The following is a 19,873-nucleotide window of genomic DNA, read 5'->3' as shown; positions in this document are numbered from 1 at the left end:
AGATGAAGCATTGGGACATATTTCAATAAAATACATTTAATCTCTTAAAATTGGGGGCTATATGGTGTAGAAAACGTAAGCCTTATCTGAATATGGGACAGTCAATTCCCTCACTCTGTCCTTCACACGATAGGCCGTATCCATGCTCTCCGCTATCCTTCTCATTCTATGTATGATATAAGAGCAATAGTCCCCAGATAGCAATCTTTTTTCCAGATCTTTACACAGTGGCGTAGCTAAGATTCATTGGGCCCCATAGCAAAAATGGGGCCCCCCGTCCCCCATGCATATGATAGGAGAGCCAAAAGTGTTTAAATGTTCTCGGGAGTCTACTGATACATTCCGCGTGGGTGGGGGGTGGCGCTGAAGGCGAAGGATGAGTGCCTCACTGAGACACACTGTTGTTGGGCTGGTGAGCTGACAGGACTATGCCAGCACTGAAGGGGTCGTCCGTTAGTACCATGGAGGCAAGACACCCTCTGTGAGGGGGAACCAGAACATGCGCAACAGGCTCTGAAAAACTCCTCTATTCATAAGTTCTCATTTATGTGTGAAGGGTGGCTACTGGTGGCTTGTAGTAATCTGTTACCAGCAGATGGCTTTCTATATAAACTTGTGTGAATTTTGTCTTCCCTAAAATATAAAGAATATCCAAAAGGGAATCTGAATAGTTCCAAAATGACTTGTGAACCCTGAACCGAGACTGCAAACAAAAGAGCCAGTGGAGCTTCATTTAAGAGTTTTGAAACACAGGACTAGCCAGATATTCCTCCGGGAAGGACCCAGCCAAGGGGTGGCTCCTGTAGGGAAACCAACAAAACCACCATATTAAGTGGCCCTATAAGTCAATGTGTTAGGGCCACGGCGGCGTCCCGCGCTCCGGACCGCCGCCGTGACTCCTCATTCAGTTCCGCAGCAGCCGGTGTCCACATGCAGGGACCCGGCGCTGCTGCTACTTCGGCCCAGGGGGGCGCCTCACCTTGCCTCGTTCCTGCCCGTCACTGTGCCGGCCGGCGCGCGCGTCCCCGCATCCTAGGGCGCGCGCGCACCGGCTGTCTCAGATTTAAAGGGCAGTGCGCTCCTAATTGGTTTAGTGTCTATCACTCCCCTATAAGTTCCAGCCCTGCCCCCTCCCAGGTGTTGGAGCCTCTACATGCTTCCCATAGCATTTGGCCCAGCTCTCTGTTGTTCCTGACCTCAGTCCTTGTTCCTAGTCCCTGTCCTCAGTCCCGGTCCCTAGTCCCTGTCCGCTGCTTACCCATTGTTCCTGAGCGCTGCTTGCCACCTGCGGTTACGCCTGCAGACCTCTGCCTGCATTACCATCTGCCTACTGCTCCTGCCACGCCTCGCCTGCTGTCACTGGCAACCAAGCCAGGGGTAGCGACCTGGGGGTTGCCTGCCGCAGCAAGTCGATCCCGTCTTGCGGCGGGCTCTGGTGAAAACCAGCGGCCCCTTAGACTCCGCTCCCTGGTGCGGCTACCACCATCGCTAGTGACAGTTCAGTGGATCCACGACTCCAGGCGTTACAAAAGGCTCCAACCATGGATCCCGGCGAGGTGCCTGATATCCGTGACATAGCCCGAGTGGTCGCCCAGCAGGCGCAGCAGATCCAGCAACAGTCGCAGCAGATTCAGCAACTGACCGCCACCTTACAGCAGCATACTATAGCCCAGCGCTCACCACCTCCTGCAGCTCCTTCGAGACTTCGACTGGCTCTCCTGAGTAAATACGGAGGTGATCCCAAGTTGTGCAGAGGATTCCTGACTCAATGCACCATGCACATTGAACTTTTAAGTAGTCAGTTTTCCACCGAGCGCTCTAAAGTGGCTTTCATCATCAGCCTACTGGAGGGTAGAGCTCTGGCTTGGGCCACGCCTCTCTGGGACCGAGATGACCCTGCTGCTGCTAATCTCCGAACCTTTCTGGCCGAGTTCCGCTCCGTCTTTGAGGAAACTGCCCGTGCGTCTTCGGCTGAGACAGCTTTCCTCAATCTCTCACAGGGGAGTTCCACCGTTGGCGATCCAGTTCCGCACCCTGGCAGCAGAATTGGACTGGAATGAGGCCGCTCTAATAGCCACCTTCAAGAAGGGCCTGTCCAGTCAGGTAAAAGACGTGCTCTCCGCCCGAGATCTTCCTACCTCCTTGAACGATCTTATCTTACTGAATACCAGAGTCGACAACCGGTTTATCGAGAGAGAGGAGGAGGTTCGGCAAGAACGGCGACTAAGCCTGCCTCGTCGCCATCACCGGCTGGCACCTGTTTTCCAGAATCCAGTCACGCCAGTACCCCAGTTAACTCCTGAAGTTCCGATGCAGGTAGAACGAGCTCGCCTGACCTCTGATGAGAGAGCTCGCCGACTGAAGCTGAATCTCTGTCTCTATTGCGGTGGCTCTGATCACTTCCGGCAGAGATGTCCCCAACTCCTCAGTGTCCGGGAAACGCTCGCACCTAGGTCCGGTAGGAGAGGCCTCCCTAGGTGTGAATGCAACCTCTCCAAGGTTGTCTCTGCCAGTCTCCATCCAGACACCCTCAGGACAAACGCACCAGACTACTGCCTTCATCGACTCTGGGTCTGCAGGCAGTTTCATTGCAGCCACATTGGTCCAAAGATGGCGGCTACCCGTGATCCAGCTAGCCCGATCCCTGACTATCTCCTCGGTCACGGGTGAGACTCTTACTGAAGCTGTACACTACCAGATGGCACCTCTAGTCCTCCAGGTAGGCGCCTTGCATCAGGAGAAGATCTCCTTCTACGTCTTGCGCCATTCTTCTTCCGACATCTTGCTGGGTGTACCTTGGCTGCAATTACATACCCCTATGCCTACTGCTCCTGCCATGCCTCGCCTGCTGTCATTGGCAACCAAGCCAGGGGTAGCGACCTGGGGGTTGCCTGCCGCAGCAAGTCCATCCCGCCTTGCGGTGGGCTCTGGTGAAAACCAGCGGCCCCTTAGACTCCGCTCCCTGGTGCGGCTACCACCATCGCTAGTGACAGTTCAGTGGATCAACGACTCCAGGCGTTACACAATGTAACGGGAAGGGAAAAACCAAGGCCAGGTATCCATCCACAGACAGCTGTTTCAGGGTGTTGCCTCTCATCAGTGTGGAGCAGGATTCTGGCTAGGTGGGAGCAATGCCTAAAAGAGCCAAACGGTAAACAGACCAGCCAAAGATAACACTGCCGGCTGCTGGTTAAAGCAGTGAAATCATAGCTGCATTGCTTCCTTTTGAAACATGAATATGTAAAAGAAGAGCCCATGGAGCCTCATTTAAGAGTTTTGAAACACAGGAACTAGCCAGATATCCCTCCAGGAAGAACCCAGCCAAAGGGTTGCTCCTGTAGGGAAACCTTCCCCAAAAAGCTGTCTGTGGATGGATACCTGGCCTTGGCTTTTTTCTTGTCATTACATTGACTTTTAGGGCTACTTAATATGGTGGTTTTGGTGGTTTCCCTACAGGAGCCACCCATTGGCTGGGTCCTTCCGGAAGGAATGTCTGGCTAGTTCCTCTTTTTAGAGACTTTAAAATGAGGCTTCAAGGGCTCTTTCTTTTGCAAATTCATGTTTCCCAGGGAGCAATGCACCTAGGATTCCACAGCATTGAGCACTTTAACTAGCAGCCAACAGTGTTATCTTTAGCTGGTCTCCTTGAGGTCAGTGATCTGTTTCTTTCTGAACTGAGACTGTTAGCATTGATAAAGTCCATAAAATTGTAGGCATTCTGTAGACCCCCTGTCCATATTATAAGGGAGGTGTATTCACCATACCAGGCAATAAAGCAATGTATCCCTGGTATGGATTGTGATGACTATGCAGGATGACCTCATTCTAATATGCCGTGTACAAATTAGCTAAAAAGAGGGAGAACTTAGGGAACATTGGGAATCCCACAATCTGAAGATAGAATTGGTCACAAAACTTGCGAAATTATGTGACAAAAGAAACTCGGTGACCAAAATGATATAATCTTTCAAGGGGGTCATCATAATTGCTATACTATCAAGTGATACCCAATGGCCACTAATGCTTTCTCGTGGGGGATGCAACTATACAATGCTTTTCCATCAAATTACAACCATGAACTTTGAGGTGCACAGGGTAGATGATCAATCTGTGCTAACAGGCTCTTACTTTCATGAATATACCCCATTGTCCTTACCACCAGGGGTTTAAGTAACCATGCATAGATGGGTTCTAGGAAGGAACCAATAACAGAGAGAATTGGACACAGGGGTGGGAGAAAATGACCCTTATACGTCTTCATCATAGGATGTTCTAGCATATAATCGTTTAGCTTGCTGTCATTTACACCCCTGTCCAAAAGGTTCTCTAATTTTTTTCTTAGGGTCAGACAGGAGGGGTCTGTATTTTGTGGTGTCGTTGATCATATTAAGAACTTTGCTTATGTAGAGGCATTTGTCCAATAACAGAACCCCCTTATCCGATTATTGAACAACAATATGAGTTATCGGCAAAATTCCTAATAGCATCCCTTTTTGCTTATACTAGATTTCGATTTTATTTTTATGTTTTTAACTGTTTACAATCCGAGGACCTCAGTTCCTCTTCCACCTTATGTTGAAAGATATCCATCACAGGAACATGGGAATTTATAGGATAGATATAAGGGTTGGGTGTATGAACCCTGTTGTTGTCTCCACCGTGTCCTGTAAAGGTAAATTGCCTGTATCTGCATCATTTAAGTCTCATGGGAAAATTGTCGATCCTGTCAGCATCCTTAAACTGAAAGAAATGTCTTTTGGTGGTAAGTAAACATATAAATTTGTTAAAGGAGAAGTCCTGCGTCCGTTTTTTTTTTTTAAATGCACGGGGGGAAAATAACAAAGGGTATAAACTCACCTCTCCCTGTGCCTCTTCAGGGCTAGATCGCTGCTCCGGGATCTCTGGTGCTGCAGACGTCATGACCCAGTTGATGGACTAGCTGCTTAGCCAGTCAGTGACTGTGGAGGGATGCCGCGCCAGTCACTGATTGGATGAGCGACCAGTCCATCAGCTGGGACGTCATCAGAACTCAGGGGGAAAATGCCTTCCAGCAGGGGTCACGGTGCAGGTCAGGCGGTGCATCACAGGCACAGGGAGAGGTAAGCAGTGCTTCATTGTTACTCTCACCCCTTCCACCTGTTAAAAATTAGATGAGGCTAGACTTCTCCTTTGATGTCCTGTATGGTTTGGTATAAATTAAAATTACTGTCCGGTACAAACTAAAAAACCTTGTTTCAACACAATCTGTTGAGAAACAGATAATATAAATGCCAATAGAATGCATATGGCATAAGAACCTAATGGAATTAGTTCCTGCGTTTGTTGTAGCGTTTGCCCCGGCGGCCGGTGTTTCCTACCTGCCCTATTTGTGTGTTTTTTGTAGTATGATGTGTAGGGAGTTGCTGTTGTCCACTGTCTTCTGTCGGGTTGTAGTGTGAACGGGTACATGGGCAATGTGATTTTTTAGATGTTTTTTGTTTTTAATGGAAAATCGATAAGAGAAGAATACTCTGATCATCAGGCCTTTGTGTCATCCGTGTTGCTAAATGTGACAGACTCATCCGTGCCATCACCAGATTTATTTTCAGGAATAAGAATATGGCACTCACCACGTTGCTGCATTTCAATACTTTATTATGTCCAGTTTTCTGGGATACACATTAGGAAGAGAGAGAGTCTGGCGGCGTTACAGCAACGGCCATTTTGTGCTCATAGGTGTTACTCCGCCTGCATCAACTGCATCAACAATTGAATTTGTTAAAATGACTGTTTTAGTCAAATATCATTTGATGATCTGAAATTTTCAAATCTGACAATTATACAAAAAATAGAAAAAAAAATTAGGGAGGGGCAAAAATATTTTCATAGCCTTGTACCAGATAGATTAGAATAAGAAGTAAACATTAACTCACCTGCCACAATCTACTATTTGACTAAGTGGCCATGCCGAAAATAAGCAGCCAAGGACAGAACTTGGGAAACATACTATTCCTAGCTATACATCTTCTATACACATTAACAGACCTTGCCTCTCATTGGTCACTGATGATTGCCGTGCACAGGTGGTAAGTTACCGCTGACCCCTATAAATACCAACATCGCTGTTACCAAACCACCACCAGAAATCTCCCCACCATGAAATTTCTTCTGCTTTGTGTGCTCCTCGGAGCAGCCGGTGAGTCTCCTTGTTGAGGGAAAGTCATGATCTCCAAAAGGGTAATGGCTTGAGATTATAATTTTTTTTTAGATTTCTCTGGTTCTGATCAATGTTGTTTGTTTGCAGCTGCTTTTGAGGATGATGATAAGATTGTAGGTGGATACACCTGCACCAAGAACTCCGTCCCCTACCAGGTGTCACTGAACTCCGGCTACCACTTCTGTGGAGGATCCCTGATCAACAACCTGTGGGTGATCTCTGCTGCTCACTGCTACAAGGCGTAAGTACAACTATCGAAGAGGAACTCTAGCTGGCCCATAATATTATAGGGCTATTCTATTGATAACTTGCCCAGGTATCACAAGTAATTTGGCTTTATCCTTGTTACTTTATACGTAGTGGCCAACAGATTGGCAATGATCCAAGCATCAAACCTTCCACTATATACGTTGGGGCAGGAACTCTGCATACTTCCCAGACGCTCACTGTTTGGGAAAAGAGACCTCTGTCTTCATAGGAGTACCCGCTCCTTTACAAAATTTACATGGACATTTGCAGTGCAAATTCTTTGGCTGTGTTCACACATGGTTTTTATTATGCATTCATGATGAATTTAAAAAAAAATTTTGATGTTACTTTTCCACAATAGCACCATAAAAGAGCACAATTTTTGACACAATTCTGGTAAAATTGCACCAAAAATTCCACTATTTTACACAAATTGTACCAAAATTGCTGCAATAACTCATCATTAATGCAAAATAAAGGCCATGTGTGAACATAGCCCTAGGGTCCTATCAGACAGGCCGATGGCTGCCCAATCAATATTGTAAACAAGCGCCGATCTGCTAGTTCATTTACTGAGCCTATTACACGTCTCGATTATCGTTTAGCAAGGGATATATATATATATATATAGAGAGAGAGAGTGTTAACGATGTCCATGCAGCTCTTGCCCTAAACTGTTTATACGTTACCTCTCCATACTCCCGATCTCCTCCTGCCTTCTGCTCTCTTCCTGGCACTACTGCAGCTTCTCTGATCTGAAGGGCCGCTCAACCAATCACTGGCCGATGTACGCTGCATCGGGACAGATCCAAGGTCCATAACATGAGCCTTTATATTGCAGTTAGACGTTTCCTTGAAAAAGGATACCGAAACATTGCACTGTGGAATAAAGGCTCATGTTTGAATTATTTTTGGAGTGCTGCCTTGAATATTGCTTCTAGTCTACATTTAGGTTAAGTAGGCTATTATAATGCTAGCATCATGTCCCAAATTGCGTGGTGATTTTAGGCTATGCTGCCCCCCCCCCCCCCCCCAGCAAAGACATAACGCTTCTCTCCAATATATTTTCTCTTAGGAGCCTTCAGGTCAGACTGGGAGAACACAACATTGCTACCAACGAGGGCACCGAGCAGTTCATCAACTCCGCCAAGGTCATCCGCCATGGAAGCTACAACTCCAGAACCCTGGACAATGACATCATGTTGATCAAGCTGGCCTCTGCCGCCACCCTCAACTCCTACGTCAAGGCTGTTAGCTTGGCCAGTGGTTGTGCTGCCGCCGGCACCAGCTGTCTGATCTCCGGATGGGGCAACACCCTCAGCAGTGGAAGTAAGTCAATTTTTATTTAATATTTAATATTGTCATACAGTCGTTTCCATCTACAAAGATATAATAAATCTTCCCTACAATTTTAATAGTCTCACTGTACCAAAGGGGGTTACAATTCCATTATTACATCAGCAGATCTATTACAGTCTTCTAGGTTCAAAATAAAAATTCTGAGAAAAAAAGTTAAATTGATAACCTATACTTCTATAAGAAATTATTTTCCTTTCATAATTTATATTCATCACATCCCCTTCTAACCTCCCTGTGGTACCCCCCACCCCTACAAAGAGTGACACCAGACAAGCCGAACTGCCCGATGGGTGCTACCACCCCCACCCAATGAGGCATCAGGCTTCCAAAAAACTAACTAACACAATATTCAATCTTAGAAGACTACTCAATTTCATATATACTTCTTTGCCATGTCTGCAGCAGACAGTCCTCCTTTCGGGGAGATCCTCCACTGCACACAAATGTCCTTTTAACACAACCGCTCTTATATATCCAACTGCCACCTAGGCAGGGGCTGCACATACAGTATTATTTTCTCTTATATCCGAATGGGCTGGAGTCAGGCATCTTTAAAGCGACTCTGTACCCACAACTTGTCCCCCCCAAACCCCTTGTACCTTCGGATAGCTGCTTTTAATCCCAGATCTGTCCTGGGGTCCGTTCGGCAGGTGATGCAGTTATTGTCCTAAAAAACAACTTTTAAAATTGCAGCCCTGTGTCAAATTGGTGTGGCTAGAGTGTTTGTGCCTTAGGATTGTAATGCCCCTCCGTCCCTCCTCATCACTAGGAATGCCCCCGGGCAAGATTTTTACTATTCATTACCTGTCTGAACGCTGCACAGGTGCCTTAACGATCCAGCACATGTGCAGTGTTCAGACAGGTGATGAATAGTAGAAATTGTTCTAGGGGCATTCCTAATGATGAAGAGGGTGGGGAGTAGGGATGTAGGGGCGTTGCAGTCCCAGGGCACACACACTCTAGGCTACACCAATTTGACAAAGGGCTGCAAGTTTAAAAGTTGTTTTTTAGGACAATAACTGCATAACCTGCCGAACGGACCCCAGGACAGATCTTGGATTAAGAGCAGCTATCTGAAGGTACAAACGGTTTTGGGGGGGTCAGATTGTCGGTACAGAGACGCTTTAATACTCGATCCCCATCCCACCATGATAAATCACACTCACACATTGTTATGTCTTTCCAAATATTCTCTCCTATTATTAAGTTTTTCATAATGTACCCGATGCTCCCCCTTGGGATGGGGGCATCTACAACACCTACCAAAGGCATCTACCACCCCTAACCATCACCTTAAATACATTTGGCTGCTCCAGCCACTCACTGCATGACATTTTCAACCTTACCTAAGCCTCCCCCCTCCCTCTCCAAGCAGAGTTGGGGGGGGGGGGGGTGCGTAATAATATTTAAAGATAACATTCTTCCTTCCATTCTTTAGTAATTAAAGGGTCTTTTTCAATCCATTTTTTAACAATCTGTAGTCTTGCAATAAACAGACATTTACCTGTCTGTATTGTAACCCCTCTTGTACCTTCTATACAACTATCTTCCCCCAACACTATCAATCTAGGATCCATTGGAATTTTCTTGTTATATTCTTCTTCTATTACTCTTACCACCTATCATGGGTTAATTTTGTTGCTTTGATGCATAACCAACTATGGCTGCCAATAAAAAAGTCACCGACAAGACTGTAACAAAAAGTCATCAAGATGTATATAATATATCTATACATTTTTTCCACAGCCAACTACCCCGATCTCCTCCAGTGCCTGAACGCCCCCATCCTGACCAGCGCCCAGTGTAGTAACGCCTACCCCGGAGAGATCACCAACAACATGATCTGTGTTGGATACGTGGAGGGTGGCAAGGATTCCTGCCAGGTAAATGCCACTGTATCATCTTCATAAATTTAAGTTGAGCTGTACAATAACCTTGACCCCCCCCCCCCCCCCCCGATTGCGGAGGGGAGATCCCTTGTACTTAACCGGCCGGGTCTTAGCGTCGGAATGACACTGATCTCGGCTCAGCAATTATTGCATCTGGTCTGCTGCAGACCAGTATAATAGAGCACTGATCGGATGAATCAGTGCTCTATTATATACACAGCATTGATCTCAATAGGAGATCAGTGCTGAGTATATAGAAGTCCCCCAGGGGGACTTCTAATCAATGTATGTGAGGGGAAAAAAATTAATAAAAAAAAAATCCCCTCCCTTAATAAAAGTTTACATCATCCCCTTTTCCCATTTTATAAATAAAAATAAATTAAAAAAATTAACATATTTGGTATCGCCACATGCGTCATCACCTGAACTATTAATTTATTACATTTCTGATCTTGCATTGTAAACGGCGTAAGCGCAAAAACCCGCCAAAGTGCAAAATTGTGCATTTTTGTGTACATCAAATCCAGAAAAATGTAATAAAAAGTGATCAAAATGTCGTATATGTGCAAACAAGATACCAAAAGAAAGAACAGATCATAGCACAAAAAGTGCCCAATAGACCAAACAATAAAAGCGTTATAAGTATGGAAATAGAGCAATTAAGGTTTTAATTTTTTAAAAGCTGTGAAATTAAATAAAAGTTATGTAAGTTACATATTGTTGCAAATGGCGTTAACACGAAACTCCTCAAATTAAAAAGAATTGCACCTTTTTTCTTATTTCACTGCACATATAATTTTTTTTCTGGTTTCGCAACATATGTTATGAAAAGATTACATCTGTAATTGCAATGTATAATTGGTGTCGCAAAAAATAAGGGCTCATGTGGATCTATAGGGAAAAATATGCAAGCACAGTGGCCTTATAAACACGAGGAGGAAAAAAACGAAAGCACAAAAATAAAAAATTTACTCCATCCTTACAGGGTTAAACCTGCATTATACTAACCCAAGATCAGCTATAATCATGGGTGGGAGCAGTGACCATAAGCCCCACCCCCAAGGATCAGTTTAAGGATTAAATAGCAAATATAGGAAATATTCTGGATCTGTAGAAGCTGAATATGAGATTGGTTCTTGTTTTCACATTTCTTGTATGTCCAAAATATAAGACGTATAATCAAATATTCTTACTCTCAGGGTGACTCTGGTGGACCCGTGGTCTGCAATGGACAGCTCCAGGGTATTGTCTCCTGGGGATATGGCTGTGCCCTCAGGAACTATCCTGGTGTCTACACCAGGGTCTGCAACTACAACTCCTGGGTCTCCAGCACTGTTGCTGCCAACTAAATCTCTTCAAGAAATTCAAGGAAGTATGAAACCTGCTATGAAAATTTCTATTGTGGGGACAGAATAAACTTGTATTCCGAAGGCAAAATGTATTGTTGTTTTTTGGGGGGTGTTAATATCATTATTATTATTATTATTATTATTATTATTATTATTATTATTTAATGATTTTACTTGCATTAGAACATAACAAAGATTATCTATCTATCTTGGTTAAAGGAGAAGTCTGGCCACAAACATTTCATACCTAACAGCAGGGACACAGGAGGAATATAACAAACAATGCTAACTCACCTCTCCCCGTGCCTTTCCAGCGATGGATCGTGGCTCCAAGACCCCCACCCCCCTTCGTGATCCTCTGCTCAGCGGACATCACGACCCAGTTTATTGGCAGCTCACTCAGCCAGACAGTGACTGGGACGGGACACTGCTCAAGTCACTGATTGGCCGAGCCGGCTGTTCATCAGCGGGGATGGGAATTTTCCCCCAAGTTGTGATTTTCCCCAGAGTTGTGGGGAGAAGTAAGAAATCAATGATGGTCATTTTCTCCCCTGCCACCTGACAAAACTTTTGCATGGCTGAACTTAAACTCCTAAAAGTAGGTAAAAAGTATAAAATCTAGTCAAACGTATTAGGCGTGGTTATATATTAGCATATCACCAGAGGCGGTCTTACCTCGAAGACCCAGGGTGCTGGCGGTTTCCCTACTCTCCACACCACACACAGGTTTGCCCTACAGCTGGACTACACTGGCTTGCAGCCATCTGACTACACCCCTGTGTGTTCCCAAAGTCACTGTTCTCACCGCCAGTCCACACATTTTTCTATGAAGGGAGTCCAAAGCCTCCCTTGGCTCCCCTCCTGCACCTTATACACCAATGAAATATTGAACCAACATCAAGGACCCCCCAACCTTCTGTGACAATCACCAAAACACCACTGTGACCAAGAAAGCCATCCCCAAATCCACTGCCCCTAGGTCACCCAAAGTAGGGCAGGAGGGTGGGAGATTCTTCTCCTGGCTCAAGCTAAATCTAGCTCCATCTCCTGCGCTCCTTACTTTAAGTACATCTACCTAATATTTGCTAAGCTCCCCCCTCCCCTCCTTTGCTTTGACCCAGACTTTACCCAAACCTACCTCACTACCACTGCCCCATGCAATCTCCTGTCCCAGCTCACCCTGTCATGTTGGCCTCCCCCAGGCATTCTGCCCTGCGGAAAGGTCTTACTATATAATAACGAAAGAATAGCCAGAAATAGTGGTACTCCTTGTGTACATACAGGGCAGAACATCCTGAAAAGTCACCTGATATAACTTCTTATTCTTCTTTAACCATCCATTGGTGAGCCTAGAGTTCTCTTGCTGTATGACCCACGTTCTCTGGTGGTTCAGCTCACGGACAGATGTTGTCACATTTTCTTTTAGAATTTGCTGGTATAATTCACAATTTATCATTGCATCAATGATGGCAGCCTTCCGAGCCCAGATACAGCAAAATAGGCCTGAACCATGATTATACAACCTCCAATGTGGTATGAAGCTCTTGTACTGAGATGCAGCCTTTCTTTTTTCCAATCATAACATTTCTCATTAAACCAAAAGGCTGTAATGTGACGTCATCCATCCACTGCGGATGGGCAGCAATATTCTTTTCAGAAAACTGCGGCTTTCTCCTTGCAGTCCTGCCATGCACACTATTGTTGTTCATTATCCTCCATGATGATGAACGTTACAGGTCTACAGGTTTATTTTCACAGAAAGTACAAGTATAAATGGTAGCCTAGGGTCTGTTACAATAATAATAGGTGGACTTTTATTTTTTCCTATACTGTTCCCTATGTGTACATTGGGAAAAATGATGGCATTTCAACCTGTGCAGAATGGGCTATGCACAACTTTTTTTCCATAAATACTAATACTACTACTACTACTACTACTACTACTACTACTAATGATAATAATAATAATAATAATAATAATAATAATAATAATAATAATGAGGATGATGATGATGATAATAATAATTTAAAAAGAAGAAAAAACAATGTCAGGTCCCCCTGATTTTCCATAACAAACCAGATACAAAACCAAGCAGCAGCAGCCTAGTATTACCAGGGTGGAAAGAAAAATTTATTTTGACCATTTCCAGCCTAAAAATACCAGCCTTCTACTACCCCAGGGTCTGAGCATTATTTATGGACTCTGGACCTGATGATAATTGGTTCTTTCCAGTAGTCCTGGTGTTGGTGGATACCGGGTGATAATGGGGGTTGGTGCTAGCCCTTTTACAAGATATATTTTATATTAGACGGTTCCATTACAAACTAAAAAGAAGCAAAACACAAGCAAAAGCACAAGGAAAAAAAAAACACTGATGACTGTTTTATTAGAAATAATCTGACAAAATAGTCCAATGATCCTGCAAACCTACAAAGAACAATAACAACAACAAAAATAATAATAATAACAATAATAATAATGGTAAAAAACTGAACAAAAGGAAAATCTCACTTCACCTAAATCTAGCCTTGTCTCGACCTACTAATACAAGGTTGCATGGTAAAGGTTGATTTTGGTATACAATCCTCATGGAGGAGGGGGGGGGCACTTGCAGTGATAAGTAAACTAGCACTTGCTTAATTTGGTTGCTTTGACTCCCTGGGTCGGACACAGTAAACCCAGCCCAGAGCAACTGTTGAAGTGCAGAACAGAGATCTGTGTGAACTTTGAAGGACTGTGTACTGTAGTATGAACTCGAGATGTCACACTGACCGCAACACTGAAATGTGCCACTGCCATGACTTCTTGAGCTCTGGCTACAGAGGCAACCTGTCAAAATAGGACACCGAAGTATACCAGCATAGGCCAGCATGGGCTTCATTTAATACAATATCCAAATATAGTTAGTTGAGACCTTATTTGAATAATTCTCCATACATATATATGTGTTTGCAATCGGATTTCAGAGTACAATACTTTTGAGTATATGTATTATTATTAATTTAGTATTATTATTATTATTATTATTATTATTATTATTATTATTATTATTATTATGTCTGTGGATTCCATACCTCTCTGTGCTTGTCCACCTAGACATCGCATTTTATCAGGTTGCCAAAATATTAATTCCATGAAGAGAATAATCGTTATGTAAACAGCCATAGAAGTGTGAACAAATAAAATAAATTATGAATCAGCTCAGCGCCCCCTGCTGGAGCAGGAGGTGATTACATGCGGCAGGTTATTACCATGCTGGGCTCAGCTCTCTCACGCTGTGTAAACTGGCGGCACAGAAATACACAGCACTGTCCTCTATGGTTGAAGCTTTTAGGGTCAGGGTGGAGTTATAGACGCTGGGTCTCTGTATAGACCATCTCTTTTTATAGTCGGCCTCCATGTCTTCAGATTTCACATCTATGGAGAGCACCATGAGCTTCAGTCCCTGTCCTGCTTTCTGCTGATACCAGTACATGTAGTCGTAGCTGCTCTGGTCCTGTTTGCATCTCAGCTGCGATGTTTTCTCGGTCTTCACTATGAGAAGCTTCTGTTCCTGCTCCACTTTTACCGCACCGCAGCCTGATAGAGACACAAGGGGCTAGAAGATCAGCTGATCAGGGGTCGCACATGGGTCATTTACCTCTGATCTGTCCACTGCTGAGTATAGACTGCAAGATAGCTGCTGAATATAATCCATCTACAGTACCTGTTGAACCCTGACCCCAGGAGCTGACAATCCTTCTACAGCACCTTTCTAACCCTGACCCCAGGAGCTGACAATCCATCTACAGCACCTTTCTAACCCTGACCCCAGGAGCTGACAATAAATCTACAGCGTCTGCCTAACCCTGACCCCAGGAGCTGACAATCCATCTACAGCTCCTGCCTAACCCTAACCCCAGGAGCTGACAATCCATCTACAGCACCTTTCTAACCCTGACCCCAGGAGCTGACAATAAATCTACAGCGTCTGCCTAACCCTGACCCCAGGAGCTGACAATCCATCTACAGCTCCTGCCTAACCCTAACCCCAGGAGCTGACAATCCATCTACAGCACCTTTCTAACCCTGACCCCTGCAGCTGACAATCCATCTACAGCCCCTGCCTAACCCTGACCCCAGGAGCTGACAATCCATCTACAGTAAGGGTCTAACCCTGACCCCAGGAGCTGACAATAAATCTACAGTGTCTGCCTAACCCTGACCCCAGGAGCTGACAATCCATCTACAGTAAGGGTCTAACCCTGACCCCAGGAGCTGACAATAAATCTACAGTGTCTGCCTAACCCTGACCCCAGGAGCTGACAATAAATCTACAGCGTCTGCCTAACCCTGACCCCAGGAGCTGACAATAAATCTACAGCGTCTGCCTAACCCTGACCCCAGGAGCTGACAATAAATCTACAGCGTCTGCCTAACCCTGACCCCAGGAGCTGACAATAAATCTACAGCGTCTGCCTAACCCTGACCCCAGGAGCTGACAATAAATCTACAGCGTCTGCCTAACCCTGACCCCAGGAGCTGACAATAAATCTACAGCGTCTGCCTAACCCTGACCCCAGGAGCTGACAATAAATCTACAGCGTCTGCCTAACCCTGACCCCAGGAGCTGACAATCCATTTACAGCACCTTTCTAACCCTGACCCCAGGAGCTGACAATCCATCTACAGCCCCTTTCTAACCCTGACCCCAGGAGCTGACAATCCATTCACAGTAGTTGTGTCTTACTCCAAAGAGGAGAATCTATTATCAATATATACCTCAGTATAATGCTCAGTTACCTGTAAGAAGGGTAATGGTAGAAAATATAAGGAGTAGGATCCTCATCATCTCAGCGGGTATTCTCAGAGATGAAGCCACATGTGGATCTGGAGAGGGTCTGGATTCCTGCTCAGGAGATGGAGCTGAGGATTCTCGGTGGCTTATTCTTCGCTCTTTGTCTATGAGATCAGCGCTCACCGCTTATTGTTACTGTAACTTTTTTCTTCATTTCCTGTTCTGTTCTTTAACCCTTACATTCCTGGTAATAATTGTATATAATACAGAATGTTTCACAGTGATTGGACAGATGACAGGTAAGCCCCTCCCATTATTTTGATCATGATGCTAAAGCTCCAACCAAATCTGCCACATCTCCATTATTCTAAGTCTGGACACTTTAACTATTTTAAAGACTTACAGATGCGTCTCCTTTATAGAATTTTTTTAAGCATTCCAATTTCTTAGGATATAAATTTAATATTGATAATACTTTTATTTATACAGTGCCAGCATATTCCGCAGAATTTTACAAACCAAAAAACTTATAACATACAGAAGATATATTTTCTGACCCACTATCACTAAATTTTATATATTTTTTTTTTCATTGAAATCTAATGCTTTCTCACCAAGGATAAGGAAGGGAACATGTATCTGCAATTATAATGGGTGGACACAAATTCCTATAATTTTTCTATGTGTGCAGTGGAAACGAAATAATGTGGCTGCAACCTACTGTATGTAAACTGGAACATGATACATATTTTTAATTTAAAAAAAAAGGATGTCCTATTTGCATAACAAGTCAGATATAAAAACAAACAGCAGCAGCCTGGTACTACCTGGCTGGAAAGGGCCATTTATTTTAGCTATATACTGCCTAATAAAATCAGCATGGGACTTTCCCAGGGTCTGAGTCTAATTTTTGAGGCTTTAGGCCTGATAGTACCCACCTCTTTCCAGTACAGCTGGTAGCAGTGGTAGAAGTGTGTGTTAGGGTAGTGCTAGCTGTTATTCGGGCAAAAACTAAGCCTCTGCCTATTAAGGGATGTCATATATCAGACAACTTTCTTAAAAAGCCAAGATTAATAATATAAAAAACACACACACACACACCACAGGAGTAAAAAAAAACTTTACTAATAAAATATACCCCAATGCCAATTGTTGATAATTTATTTGTTGAAATGAAAAGTTAATAAAAACATAAACATAAAATTAATTAAACTTCCCTCTCCTCATTCCAGCGTTCTTACTGTTTACTTAAACAAAACTTTCTGCAAAATAAGCAGATAGCGCACTAGATTGTCGCCCACAATCCTATGAAAATGCCTGTTGATGTGTTAACAATAAAAACATTTGTTTTATTTGTGAATTATTATGTGTAGATATTCGTAGCTTTATAGGAGGGGGAGCAGTGGGGGGCTATATAACTGTGGGAGTACACAGCAGGGGTGCTATATGCTATTGGGGGAGCACAGGGGACTATATACTACTGGGGGAGTGCACAGGAGGGCTATATACTACTGGGGAGTGCACAGGGGGCTATATACTACTAAGGGAGCGCACAGGGTCTATATACTACTGGGGGAGTGTACAGGGGGCTATATACTACTGGGGGAGCACAAAGGGGAGTTATATACTACTGGGGGAGCGCAAAGGGGCCTATATACTACTGGGGGAGTGCACAGGGGGACTTTAAACTACTGGAAGAGTGAACTGGGGTCTATATACTACTGGGGGAGCAACAGGGGGGCTATATACTACTGGGGGAGCGCAACACGTTTACTAATGATGTTCAGCTCGGACCTCCACCTGACAATAGACCCCGGAAAGTGGACCTTCACTAAATGTTGTTGAGTACCCCTGGTCTAGAGAAACTATTAAAGTAAAGATGTAGCCATCTTTAGGGCTAAGTACCTCTGTATACATCGGCTACCTGTCAAAATGGGAAGGGGTTGTTGATAATAAAAAAATTAAATTAATTAAATTAAATTAAATTTAAATTAGCTGGTGCCAGAAAGTGCCAAAGATTTGTAACTTACTTCTATTAAAAAATCACAAGTCTTTCTGTACTTATCAGCAGCTGTATGTCCTGCAGGAAATGGTGTATTCTTTCCAGTCTGACACAGTGCTCTCTGCTGCCACCTCTGTCCATGTCAGGAAAAGTCCAGAGCAGCAGCAAATCCCCATAGAAAACCTCTCCTGCTCTGGACAGTTCCTGACATGGACAGAGGTGGCAGCAGAGAGCACTGTGTCAGACTGGAGAGAATAAACCACTTCATGCAAAACATACAGCAGCTGATAAGTACTGGAAGACTGGAGATTTTTTAATATAAGTAAATTACAAATCTCTGACACTTTGTGGCACCAGTTTATTTGAAATAGTAATAATAATAATAATAATAATAATAATAATAATAATTATTATTATTATTATTATTATTACTTATTAATTTATTTTTTGTAAACTACCCCTTTAAATTTAGTAGCCAGAACAAAGACAGTTGGCTGTGAACAAATACATAATCAGATCTTATATGCTTTTTCTTTACTTTTCTTTTTTTTAATTAATTTGTTTTCCTGTTTAACCTCCCTTATTGTAAGTGTAAGTAAGAGATCTCAATTAAATTGTGCCAGAAAATGAGGTCTAGGGTCTGGAAGAGCAGCAGAGATTTCTATTGACGGAGGAGAGGGGTGTGATTCTAGAAAAGATGTATGCTATACCTGTTGTTCTCTACCTTTACACGTCACCCGAACACAAGCAGAACACAAAGCATAGACTTGCCTTCCTACACCTATTACATGTGATCTTTGGTAAGGGCTGTGAACAAATAGATAAATTATAAATCAGATCAGCGCCCCCTGCTGGAGCAGGAGGTTATTACATCCAGGTTATTACCATGCTGGGCTCAGCTCTCTCACACTGTGTATAATGGCGGCACAGTAATACACAGCACTGTCCTCTGTGCCGGAGACTTTTAGGGTCAGGTTGGAGTTATAGACTGTGGGCCTTTTTATCGACCATCTCTTCTTATAGTCGGCCTCCATGTCTTCAGAATTTGCACCCGGGGAATACACCATGAGCGTCAGTCCCTGTCCCGCTTTCTGCTGATACCAATACATGTTGAAGTAGTTACTCTGATCCTGTTTGCATCTCAGCTGCGATGTGTCCTCAGTCCTCACTATGAGAAGCTTCTGATCCTGCTTCACTTCTACCGCACCGCAGCCTGATAGAGACACAAGGGGCGAGAAGATCAGCTGATCAGCTCCGGAAAATACTTCCATCCACAGAACATCCTTGACCCTTATAGCTGACCTTCCATCTACAGCCGTTATGTCTCCCTGACCCCAGGAGCTGACCTTCCATCTATAGCCGTTATGTCTCCCAGAGCCCAGGAGCTGACCATCCATCTACAGCCGTTATGTCTCCCTACCCCCAGGAGCTGACCATCCATCTACAGCAGTTATGTCTCCCTATCCCCAGGAGCTGACCATCCATCTACAGCCGTTATGTCTCCCAGAGCCCAGGAGCTGACCATCCATCTACAGCCGTTATGTCTTCCTGACCCGAGGAGCTGACCATCCATCTACAGCCGTTATGTCTCCCAGAGCCCAGGAGCTGACCATCCATCTACAGCAGTTATGTCTCCCTATCCCCAGGAGCTGACCATCCATCTACAGCCGTTATGTCTCCCAGAGCCCAGGAGCTGACCATCCATCTACAGCCGTTATGTCTCCCTACCCCCAGGAGCTGACCATCCATCTACAGCAGTTATGTCTCCCTATCCCCAGGAGCTGACCATCCATCTACAGCCGTTATGTCTCCCAGAGCCCAGGAGCTGACCATCCATCTACAGCAGTTATGTCTCCCTATCCCCAGGAGCTGACCATCCATCTACAGCCGTTATGTCTTCCTGACCCCAGGAGCTGACCATCCATCTACAGCAGTTATGTCTCCCTATCCCCAGGAGCTGACCATCCATCTACAGCCGTTATGTCTTCCTGACCCGAGGAGCTTACCATCCATCTACAGCCGTTATGTCTCCCAGAGCCCAGGAGCCGACC

The 19,873-nt window shown here is 44.4% G+C and overlaps 1 protein-coding gene across 1 annotated transcript; it reads left to right on the top strand.

Annotated features, from left to right (window-relative positions):
- The first annotated feature begins 6,119 nt into the window (after window positions 1-6,119).
- Window positions 6,120-11,130, top strand: LOC138799075 (trypsin). Its single transcript, XM_069979841.1, has 5 exons — window positions 6,120-6,175; window positions 6,284-6,437; window positions 7,521-7,774; window positions 9,551-9,687; window positions 10,893-11,130. Exons 1-5 carry the CDS (start codon window positions 6,136-6,138, stop codon window positions 11,040-11,042), a joined length of 735 nt encoding a protein of 244 aa, XP_069835942.1. The 5' UTR covers window positions 6,120-6,135; the 3' UTR covers window positions 11,043-11,130.
- Window positions 11,131-19,873: the final 8,743 nt, after the last annotated feature.

The sequence above is a fragment of the Dendropsophus ebraccatus genome, chromosome 8 (assembly GCF_027789765.1).
Source record: "Dendropsophus ebraccatus isolate aDenEbr1 chromosome 8, aDenEbr1.pat, whole genome shotgun sequence".
In the NCBI taxonomy this organism is placed as follows: Eukaryota; Metazoa; Chordata; class Amphibia; order Anura; family Hylidae; genus Dendropsophus; species Dendropsophus ebraccatus.
This window is presented reverse-complemented; position numbering and strand designations above follow the sequence as displayed.